Raw genomic sequence first — 12,357 nt, forward strand, 5'->3', positions numbered from 1 at the left:
TGTGCCACAATCTAAACAAACAGTTACTGCACCGATAAATATTGGTAATTTCGTAAAAATATATTAATATTTTTTGTTAGGTTTCGCGAAAGTGCTAGTGGTAGATTTTGGTTAAAACCAGCCCCCCCATATTCCAAAAGCATCATTGTTTGGAAGAAAGATCTGAGGAGACATCGAGAGTCACGCCAAAGCCTATCCAGTCAAGGACGTTTCAGTAATTCCACACTCCACTAAAACAAAACCCCCCACGAACAAAAACACGCGCAGAATCTTCTGCCCGCTCACCCCCCTGATCGAGCTTGCAGTAAACGCCGTGGTACGGGGGCCCTCGCTAGACGACGCCGTTTCATCGGCCTTGCTTCCTTTCTCCACGCTTCTCTGGAATAAAAAACAGATTAATCCTATCCCTATGGCCGACCACAGAGGACTGAAAATTACGGAGATGCCCCTCCAGCTACCCCCTATAAGGGGGCAAAACAGACTTATCACTACCACGATTCTCGCCTCCCCTGATTTGGTCAACTGCCCCCGCAAACATCGTCGCCGGTGGACGTTACGCCGTCGTTTTGGAGGCTTGGGTAATGCGAGTGAATCCAGCTGAATCCTAGGTTGAGTGCTGACTTGGTAGTGGAAATGGATCGGGCTGCGGTTACGGTAGGGTCGGGTATGGATATGCCGATCATGCATGACAGTGATCGGTACGACCTAGTCCGGGACATAGGGTCGGGCAACTTCGGCGTGGCCCGGTTGATGAGAGATAAGCAGACCAAGGAGTTGATTGCGGTTAAATACATTGAACGAGGGGATAAGGTCGGTTTCGTGCTTTTTTTAATAGGTTTTCCTATTGGTTCCGGTTTTGGTAAGTACTGCTGCCCTTTAGCTCGGGTCCAATGTTTCTGATGCCGCAATTCTGGAATGTCTATTTTAGGAAATTTGTAGGTATGGTCGGGATTTTATGGCTTTCATTGATTTTGACATTGGATAGTCGTGAAAAAGCTGCTATTCCCGAGACCGGATTGATATTTGTTTTCATTTTTATTTCTTTTTTGCTGCTAAAGTTGGAGATTATCATTATATGATTAGTTTATATAATAAAGTTGAGATTCTGCGGCTCTGCATGTAATCAGCTCTTCGGAGCTAGTTATTTTGTTAGGTTGAGGTTTGTGTTTTATTGTGATTAATGTTCATGGATGGATTATGAATGGAATTGTACAGAAGGTTTTCTAGTTTCAGAGATCTCTTATCTCTTCTGCTTGTGATGGGATTGAGATTTTTTTTTTGAAGAAATTCTGTTAAGGTTTGTGTTGGTTTTTCTTGCATCTTTTCGTCTGTTCTGGGGAAAATCTCCTTTTCTGTGGTGGTTAACGAACAACTCCTCTATAAAAATGTTTTCCTCCACACCTTCCGCCGTAATAGAATTACTTTGAATATTCCATTTCTGTTTTTAATTAAGATTTTATGTTATTGATTTTCAAATCTTTTAATTTTATTCTGTAACAGAACTCTCAAGTGTCAAGTGGACATTGGGTCTGAATTGTTTTCCCTAAATTCTTTAGCTTGTGATCTCCTATTTTCCAAACGTACTGGTCACGTATTTCTTTTCTGTGTTGGTTAACGAATTCCTGTATAATTGTGTAATGGAATTACTTTGAAATATTCCATTTTTCGTTTTTACTTAAGATAGTATGAATTTTTAGTTTTCAAGTCTTGTAATTATGAGCTTTACTCGATCTTGTCGTCTATGTTCCGACTTCTGAGTAGCACTCCTTGATTTTGGCGCTAATTCTGTGATAGAGAATTTTCAAGTGGAGGTGTGAATTGTTTTCCCATTCTCTAGTTTGTGATCTCCTATCTTCCATCTTACTGGTCATGTGCTTCATTATGGTTTAGTGGTTTAGAGAGACTTGGCAGGATCATCTTAAGATCTGACTTCATAGAGCAGTTACCATTCCTCGTGAGAAATTTGTTACTGGGGCTAGACATGCGTATCAGAAATTCCTAATTGTAGATTAATTATTGATTGTGAACATATACTCCGAATTAAAAATCCATGGAAAAACCCTATGTATACATACTGATGTTGTTTTGTTGATCAGGAGGAGGTAGAGAGGATAAGCTGGGAAAGGCAGGTGCCCGTATATCACATTTATAATTTGTAGGAACAACAGTCTTGTGTGATCCTATAATGTTTTATGTCAACCACGCTTGTACTTTAAGAAATAATTTTCCCCAGAATATGAATCTTACTTGACCTCAGTAATGATAATTAATACTTAATCAATAACAGTTAACAATGGTATTTTCTGTTGACTACTGGCGATTTAGTAGTTTATTTATGAAGGACGCAGTCGTAATTTCATCCCTAAATTAAATCACGTGTTAAAACCGCGTCACGGAAAAATGAAGATACAAATGGCACTTTTTTCATTGTAAGATAAGAAAATGTTCATATCTACCACCGTTTAATGGGCACTAAACGACAATGTATTAGTCAGCATCACTTATATCTCCACCAAAACGCAGAGAAAAGTATCCCCCTTTCTCTAAAAATCGAAAATAGGAAAGTAATCGTCTTCTACAGAATCAATCCATTTGAAAACCAAGGCAAATTTTATCTCTGATTTTCCTTGTCTTCTCATCATTTGTTATGGATGGCCTTTAAGTGATGAGGGTGCGCTGATTTCTATTACTTCTAGAGGTCTTAGCAAGAATTTGGTTGTGTATATGCCATATGGAGTCTGGAACCAGAAATTATTCTCCTAGTGACGTACCCATCTTGCACGACAGTGATCGATATGAATTTGTTAAAAATATTGGATCTGGTAATTTTGGGATAGCCCGGCTCATGAAAGATAAACAGGTTGATGAGCTTGTTGCTATTAAGTATATCGAGCGAGGCAACCGGGTCAGATTTGCATTTTCATCGCAGAACATGTCTATTTGATCTGTCTTTATTTTACCATTGAAACTGGTTTTCCAACAATAATAACCTCCTTATTTTTTCTAGGAAATGTTAGCGTTCTAATTTGGTAAATAAAGTACTGGTGGCAAATTACTGCATTTTCTTTCAATAAAAACATTTGAAGTACAATGAGGGTTTTAAATATTTTTTGCTTTCAATAGTGAGGCATTTATATATTTGTTGATTGATGGTTTATTTATTTTATTTGCTTTCTTAGGCAAGACTGTCTTTGATCAGTTGATGTGTGTTTTGAACTCAGGATGTGTTTTGAACTCGGGAATGTGTATATATCAGTGCTTATTCTATATCGTGTATTTTGATGTGTGTTTTGAACTCTAAGTTTTAACCATTAAAGAACATTGTTGCATCGAAAGAAGTTTCTTGATTGGAGATCTGTTCACGATGAGAAAAAACCATTTGCTCCATTTTCAAATAGATTGTTTCGTCATTTTTTTAGTGGCAGTGGAATTTAAATTTGGCATCTGTTTCTAATTCTGCATCAATTTATATTTTGTTGGTACATTCTTGCCTTTTGTCCCTATGTCCTTCGCCTTGCCCACTGTGTTTACTCACATTTTATGAGCTAAGATCTAAACTTCATTATATCTGGCATATTCATCTTTTTTTTTGGCTGGAGACTGGGGTTGGGATTATGTAAAATAGTGCTCCAGCTATGACAGTTACTTGTTGGTTTTATGGCAGATAGATGAAAATGTGCAGAGAGAAATCATCAATCACAGGTCTTTGAGGCACCCTAATATTGTTAGATTTAAAGAGGTTAGCCTCTGAATTCTCATAATTATTTTCACGTTTTTCAGACTTTTCATACCAGTGAGTTTTAATTTTATGCTTTTGTCAGGTGATTTTAACACCAACTCATCTGGCTATAGTGATGGAGTATGCATCTGGGGGAGAGTTATTCGAGCGGATATGCAATGCTGGACGCTTTAGTGAGGATGAGGTTCTTAATTTGCTCGTATATGTTTGTTTTATGCAATGTGTGATTGTGATCAGAGTTACTCATTGTCCACGTTTCTCATGCAGGCTCGTTTCTTTTTCCAACAGCTTATATCTGGTGTCAGCTACTGCCATTCTATGGTATCAAAACTTTCTTTTATATCGGAAAGTTAGTTTCTTGATTTAATTATTTGTTGTCCTTGCATAATAGAAATCTGATTTATCTCTCATTTTCTTGTTGAAGCAAATATGCCATCGAGACCTGAAGCTGGAAAACACTTTATTGGATGGGAGCCCAGCTCCTCGGTTGAAGATATGTGATTTTGGTTATTCAAAGGTAATCTGAGCCAGACACTGTCACGTGCTGAAGAAGAATATTTGTATAATCATTTTAAAAGCCAATTTGAAACATAGTCATCTACTATCTTCTGATCATTATTTGATCATAATTGTGCTTTGACAGTCTTCTTTGCTCCATTCTCAACCAAAATCTACAGTGGGAACCCCTGCATATATTGCTCCTGAAGTGCTTCTTAGGAAAGAATATGATGGCAAGGTAAAACAATTTGGTGCCTTCTTAAAAAAAAATTCACTGACTGTAACTGTAATCTGCTTTTTTATTTGCCTGCATGTGGTTTCATTTGAAGAATTTCTGTATATCTTCTTCCAAGACAATTTGACATGCCGTATAAATATTGGCTTTGTCAAATTTTATTTGTACCAGTTATATTGTGACATTGTGCTGAAATGTCAGTATGCTTGGTTATTACCCGATTGCTTTTGTTAATCAAATTATTCTCTATCCCTTTCGTCATTTATCTTTTGTTCATTATTGGGAGCTTTGTTTAGAAGATGTAAGATGTAGTAAATTGTGCCTTCCGTTCCAATTTTTTTATCTTGCATTTTATATTTTCATCTACTAGGGATTAGGAAATAAGTAATGGATTCTTATTGTAGTAATACCACTGTTAAAATGCGCTCCCGTGTCCCGGTCATTTATATCAAATTTAGTGGTGAATCTCGTGGAAGACCTAATGCCAGAAATAATCTGTTTGGCTGCACGAAGTTCACACTCAATCTCCAACTCCCTCTCCTCGCCGTTTAAGTTGATCCTAGTCTCTATACTCTGGTTGTTATAGGTGGAGTTGAAGCTTAGGCTTGATTCAACTTTCTTGTTATTTTCTTGTGATCTTGCGGCCGTTATTAGTTCCATTATGTGCATATGAGGTTGACTCTGGGTGTTCTCCAATCGTAGCTCTAATGTCAATTGGTAATTTATTTTCACAAGCAGCTTGTGAACAGTTGTGAATCTTGTGGGAGAGATTGATTATTGATTTGTTCTTATACCCCTTGGCATGTTATGGTCAAGGAAATATAAATGTGATTTTAAGCACTTGTTAATTGGATAATTTGGATCTTGCGTTACAGAGGATGCCTTGTGTCGTCGGTAGAAAGTCTTCACGTGTTTCATAATAACCCCTGCATAACGATATAAACAAATGTTGTTTACCGTTTAAACGATGTGATTTATTGTCATTCCTTTCTACTCATGAATGATCTTTGAATAGAGGTCATGAATATTTGCAATGCCTTTGCTTCAGATTGCGGATGTGTGGTCCTGTGGAGTCACGCTTTATGTTATGCTAGTTGGTGCCTATCCATTTGAGGATCCTGCAGAGCCCAAGGACTTCCGAAAGACAATTCAAAGAATCTTAAGTGTTCAGTATTCGATTCCAGAAAATATCAATATATCCGAGGATTGTAGGCATCTAATCTCGAGGATCTTTGTTGCTGACCCTGCACAAGTGAGTCATTACAGCTTTTTATTTAATTTAGCAATTGATCTGCATCATCAACTCTTTTTAAAGTAGGGGCAATTATCAATCTCAAATAATCCCCTTCCTAAAGGTTGTGAGACCAAACTCAATTGACCTTAGCCGTAATATTAATTGTAGGATGGAGCATATGATACTTTATCAAAATTCATTAGTTGTAGCAATGCAAATCAAGCCTATTGAACCTAGGGATGGCAATGGGTAGATTTGCTTGGACCCTAGGCTTGACCAAGATTACAAGGGGTCCATATCTACCCCAACTCATATGGATTCATAATGTTTTTGATATTTTTAACTAACATATTTACAACAAAATTAAATAGAAAAATTCAAATTAAGTGGTTGTAACAAACCACACAATCAAATTAATTAGCTGGTGTCATTAACGTCATTGGGCGTTCTGTAATGATCTTCCTCATCAAACATTCTTCACTAAATAGGTCGGGTCCTATAAAACTCGTCAGCCAATTCAAACTCGTCGTGAAACCAATATCCGTTATCCGTCTCTTACCCATTTAACTTATCTAGACATGCCTCAAATGCATAGTCTTAGCCGGAAGTTTTTCTTCAGGTGAGCAAATTTTGTCTCGACGATGCATCTTGACGATTTATATACCTAAAAAGACTTGTTTTATGATTGTTATAAAATGAGAACTGGTGGGAAAATGTACCATAATCAAGTACTTATAAAGATATGTATGCGTAAAAAATATAACCAAATCATTTACTATCGATGGATGTTCTACTTTTGGTTTCATAATCATGTAACAATTAAAACATATTTTTGGATCACATATGAAAATAGTATATAAACTTTTTTCTTTGTCAAAAAAACTTGGAAACAGATAATGAATTTACTAAATAAGATCCAAAAATTAGAAATATTCTTTTGTGTTAAATTCAATCATTAGCTCATATAATCAGTTGCAAAACTATAAAATTACATTATTCTATTTTAGCCATGTGAAAAAATGTAGACATTTTATCGAGCTTTTTTCAATCATTCAACACATAAAAAATATCCACACCAAAATGAAACTCCCTTTAACACCAACCAAATAAAAAATATATAAAATCAAATATCATCTATCAAGATCAAATTCGAAATGGACAAAACTATATCATTAGAAGAATGCACGAAAATGAAATGCATCACCAAGCAAGGAGGGAAGATTTCTTGAGAAGTGAAAAATAATTAAAAATACTAACATATGCGCTATTAGATTAGAATTTGATAATCATATTGGATATATTTTTGTTGGGCTCGACTTCCTTAACATTTTGGCCAAAAATCATGCCGAGCAACTGCCCACATTTGCCCATACTTCTCATCCGCCCCTGCCAAATGGGTTGGGTTGGGTTGGGTTTACCCATTGTACCCTGAATGATTGTCATCTTTATTTAACCATACAACGGATCAAACACTATGTTCCAATGACACTCCCCTGGCCTTAATTATTACTCCCAAACATTATAACCGACCTTTTATGTGAACTCGATTACTTACTGTTACAGCAATATTCAATTCTTTGTGGTTTATATGTAATGTAAGACATGATGAATCCTAGTCAAAATGGGTAACTTGAACAGGCATAAGTAGATAATTATAATTTAAGACCTGAGAAGTAAGACCTGAGAAGTGTAGTTATTAATCAAAACCATTTCGATATGACAAAAGGTAATTTGAATACTGCACAAGTAGAAGAAATGGTCGCAATGCAAGTACTTATTTTTCAAACCATTTTTCTTCGTCTCTCAAATTTGCTCCTCTGAGGAGTCTTTGTTTGTACCCCAACACTAACCTCAAGACTCGGTTCCCAAGTCTCATGTTACCATATAGTTTGTTCCTTGTTTATTTTTATTTTTTTAATTAAGTAATGTATTAGTGATCCAGCTACTTGTTTTAATTTGATGCTTCCTCTTTCAAATACTCGGACAGCGAATTACAATGCCCCAAATCACGAATCACCCGTGGTTTCAAAAGAACCTTCCTGCGGATTTGATGGATGAGAGGACAATGAGTAACCAGTTTGAAGAGCCGGACCAGCCCATGCAGAGCCTGGAAGTCATCATGCAGATAGTTTCAGAAGCCACCATACCTCCTGCTGGTTTGTATAATCTGGATATGATGGATGATGACATGGAAGACCTGGATTCCGATCCTGACCTCGACATTGACAGCAGTGGAGAGATAATTTATGCAATGTGAACGGATCCTAACGTCATCCTGGTCGTGACAATTATATAATTTGAGAAAGGGTAAACAACTTTTTATGGTCTATGACGAGAATGTCAACCAAAAACGTACTTGGAGTCTGCTCTCGGTTCGACTTACCATATCTTACTCTGCTTATGGTATGAAAATTATCATCCGTGTACCTCTGTTCTTCTGTCAAATTGGAGTGATGAGATAGAAGAAGAGGCATTAGTAATGGTTATTATTTTTCGTATGTTATGCGTCTTCTCATGGTGTAACCGTATACTGCGTCAAATGTTATGACCGTATACTGCGTCGAATTGAACCATTGTCTTTTTTCCAGTTTGACTATGGTACTATGGTGTTTTGTGATGGCTCTTATGGTTCATGTTGTTTGTGTGTGTTGGTTTAAACTTGATTATATGACTTCTAAAAAAACTTGAGCATGTACCAAATTATACCTTGTCTGTTGATGGGCATGTTTGTGAATGTATTATTTGTGGTTAAAAATGTGGTCACCGCACTCGAGTTCGAATTATTCCAGCCTCCTCAAAACTGGAAAAAAAAAAAGAAAGAACTATTTAGGGATGTATTTCAGCTTGACTTACCAAGGTGTTTGAATTTGAGTTTATTCATTTATATATCTCAGATAAAATAATTTGAGATTATCTTATTTTTCTTATTTCCAAATTTTTATTTCTATTAAGATATTTTTAATTCGTGTTTTTTAGCTTTTTAAGATGTTTATGTTTTGAGTATTTTCCGATATTGTGCTTCTTATTATTTGAAATAATTTTTTATAAAAATATATTAATATAACTACTGATGTATATTAATGAATATATTTAAATTTTCAGGATCGACGAGCGTGAATTTATGTGGAAACATCGAGCACATTTTAAAAAGATTAATATATTAAATAAGATGATAAACTTTGATTATTTATATTTTATGTTATTCCATTTTTAATATTAAAATACCGAGCTACAATGATCAAAATATTTCTTTAGCATTGAAAACTTCCGTTTTACACCTTGTTGCTCTACTTTTTTGGGTAATTTTTTTGAGATTATAATTTTTTGTTGACCAAACTAAGATTGTTTTTCATGAATAGATTTCTGTTAGAATATGAATATATATATATATATATATAGAGAGAGAGAGAGAGACACACACACATATATAATATAATTTGATCATTATTTTCTTCCAATGTATGGATTACTAATCCATATTTATATATTTTTTACTAATTAATTATTATTTTAAAAAAACATTTTCGTTCCTTAATTCATATTTCTAGCTCCACCCTCACCGCTGACGGCCACCAAAATATCATTAAACAGTAACTTGACACACAAAAACACATGTAATGATGATTATTGGATCGATCTTAACGATAACTCTTCGAGGACATTATTAATGATGTCAACGCACGTGAGAACCATGTGACTTATTTTTGTAACAAACTGGACTATCAACATCCATAATCTCTTATTTATCATGCTCTACATCTCTAAACCCTAAGAATTAAGTTACGCAGAGCACGATAAAATTAAAGATTATGGATGTCGCTCGTTCACTTTGGGGGCAAAATAAAAAAAAAAATTGAGGCATATATTTAGCACATTGCAAAACTATATAGACAAAATTGGGAATATAGACAAACTATAATCCATGGCTAAATGTGTGGATGCCTTGTCCGTGAGGTTGCAAGTTGCATGAGTTATTTTATTATTATTTTATTTAATAACCAAGTTGCATGAGAGGGGAAGTTGGTGAAAAATGTTGGTTCCACGTACGGAATTTTAGATAATAAAACCCGAAAATAAAGAATAAACTGGACACCGAGATTTACGTGGAAAACCCATAAAATTATTAGGGTAAAAACCACGGGCAAGATGAAAATAATTCCACTATAATATTTTGTGGTGTACAACTCACTCACTGTGTTTTCAAAGAGAACACACACTCTCTTAATACAGGAGAACAAAACACCTCACAAATATTATAGAACTAAGCACTCAAATGCTTATAAGATGAGAGAAAACTCGAAGAAGGGATGATTTCAGAATGAAGGGGTGAGCTCTATTTATAGAGCCCCTTGTCCGTGTGAACACGCGTATAAAAACGCGTTTTCTCCTCTGAAAATTTTCCAGCCAATCACACGTTTAAATTGCCACCAACCAATGAATTCACACTCCGCCTTCATAACCACAAGCGCGCCTTTCACAATTTTCATGATCCCGTTCTCGATACGAGTTTTGCACCCGATGTCATCCAATTGCCCCAAAGACAAAAGATTTTTCGTAAGTCCTTTCACATGTCGTACCTCCTGTATGGTGCGAATGGTGCCATCAGACATTTTAATTTTGACAGTACCAACTCCAGCGATTTCCAAGGCATGATCATTTCCCATGAATACAGATCCTCCTGAGACTGGTTCATAATGATCAAACCATTCTCTCCGAGACGTCATGTGCCACGTCGCTCCTGAATCCATAATCCATGTGTCACAAAATTTGTGTCGGCCTTCTGCAACTGTTGCTGCTTCGCTGAATAATATTTCACCACTGCTTGAAGTACTGGCCACATTTCCTTGAGAACTTTTATCGATACTTGTACACTCTCTCTTGAAGTGCCCTTTACCGCCACATTTAAAGCAGTAAATATTTTTCTTCTTACTTCTCGACTTTGATCTACCTCGCCTTTGGCTCCCACTGGAGTCACGGTCCATAAACCTTCCTCTTATCATCGGCAAAGCCTCTGCCTGCTTCGATGTTACCAATCTATCTTCCTTATTCTTGCGCCGGCTTTCTTCTCCGAGAACCGCAGTTAAGACATCGTCGAATCTTAGAAAGCTCATAAAATATTGTTGGTTATGTTGATGATAAGTTGATCATATGAATCTGGTAGACTTTGAAGTAGAAGCTCCGCACGTTTATTTTCCCCTATTTTATGCCCCATGGAAGTGAGTTGGGCAAATAGAGTATTAAATGTGTTGATATGGTCGGTCATCGATGAGGATTCCGCCATCCGAATAGTATAAAGCCTTCTCTTTAGGAAAATCATGTTGTGTAGCGACTTGACCTCGTACATCTTTGTCAGAGTATCCCAGATAACTTTGGCTGTTTTTATCTTAGAGATACTTGACAAAACTTCGTCTGCTATAGCCAAGTGTAAATTGACAACAACATTATCATTCATCTCATTCCATTTTTCATCATCTGTAATCTCGACCGGTCTATCTCCAATAGCCGCCAAGCAATTCTTCATTTCTTAAAAATGCTTGTCTCTTTATTTTCATAGCATAAAATTGCTTCCATTGAACTTTGCTATCTCGTATCTTCCCGCCATTATGTCTACAACAATTTTAGTAGACCGAACAAAATAATCCCGCCTTAAATAAAAAATCTCAAAAAATCTTTTATGATGTGGAAGATCAGTCTAGGCTGCAACCACAGAGCATACTCAGAATTTTAGGAAATTTTAAACCAAGGACTCTGATACCACTTGTTGGTCCCACGTGCGAAATTTGAGATAATAAAACCTGAAAATAAAGAATAAACTGGACACCGAGATTTACGTGGAAAACCCCTAAAATTATTAGGGATAAAAACCACGCGTAAGATGAAAATAATTCCACTATAATATTTTGTGGTGTACAACTCACTCACTGTGTTTCCAAAGAGAACACACACTCTCTTAATACAGGAGAACAAAACACCTCACAAATATTATAGAACTAAGCACTCAAATGCTTATAAGATGAGAGAAAACTCGAAGAATGGATGATTTCAGAATGAAGGGGTGAGCTCTATTTATAGAGCCCCTTGTCCGTGTGAACACGCGTATAAAAACGCGTTTTCTCCTCTGAAAATTTTCCAGCCAATCACACGTTTAAATTGCCACCAACCAATGAATTCACACTACCGACAAAAAATCCCCAAACAAAACATTTCTTTGGGTTCACTCCCTACCCACAAAATTGTGGTACTATGTCATAAAAAATGTGGTATACTTTATGTGGAAATGTGGTATACTTCATGTGGAAATGTGGTACTAAAAAAGTACCCAGGGACTGAACACAAAAAAAATCGACGACTGGAGACTGAAGGCCAATTTTCCGTTGCATGAATTTGGTTACTTTTGCATGCATCATCCATGTTATAATCTATCAGAAAGTTTTTAATAAAATATTATTTAATGATTATTTTAATAATATTAATCGGATAATGTCAGATTATAAAAATTTTCTGACATAAAAAATTTGCAAATATTAAATTTTTTCTGAACAATTTTTTAATAGCGAAAGGATTAAATTACTAACACTAAATAGTTTTCATTGTGCTCTTGTCGTATAGTAAAATTAAAAAATTATCAATCTCATATTAGTGTTATCACAA

At 35.8% G+C, this 12,357-nt stretch overlaps 1 protein-coding gene and 1 long non-coding RNA gene across 2 annotated transcripts; one reads left to right on the top strand and one right to left on the bottom strand.

Moving 5' to 3' along the window:
- The first annotated feature begins 273 nt into the window (after positions 1–273).
- Positions 274–8,021, top strand: LOC142549715 (serine/threonine-protein kinase SAPK10-like). Its single transcript, XM_075658811.1, has 8 exons — positions 274–810; positions 3,665–3,739; positions 3,822–3,923; positions 4,007–4,060; positions 4,164–4,256; positions 4,383–4,475; positions 5,521–5,724; positions 7,694–8,021. Exons 1-8 carry the CDS (start codon positions 634–636, stop codon positions 7,961–7,963), a joined length of 1,068 nt encoding a protein of 355 aa, XP_075514926.1. The 5' UTR covers positions 274–633; the 3' UTR covers positions 7,964–8,021.
- On the bottom strand, positions 7,980–8,481 carry LOC142549716 (uncharacterized). Its single transcript, XR_012821246.1, has 2 exons — positions 8,052–8,481; positions 7,980–8,021 (listed from the first exon to the last, which is right to left on the bottom strand). It is a non-coding gene; the product is annotated as an uncharacterized LOC142549716 (long non-coding RNA).
- Between the last annotated feature and the right edge of the window lie 3,876 nt (positions 8,482–12,357).

Source organism: Primulina tabacum, chromosome 6 (genome assembly GCF_025594145.1).
Source record: "Primulina tabacum isolate GXHZ01 chromosome 6, ASM2559414v2, whole genome shotgun sequence".
Lineage (NCBI taxonomy): Eukaryota > Viridiplantae > Streptophyta > Magnoliopsida > Lamiales > Gesneriaceae > Primulina > Primulina tabacum.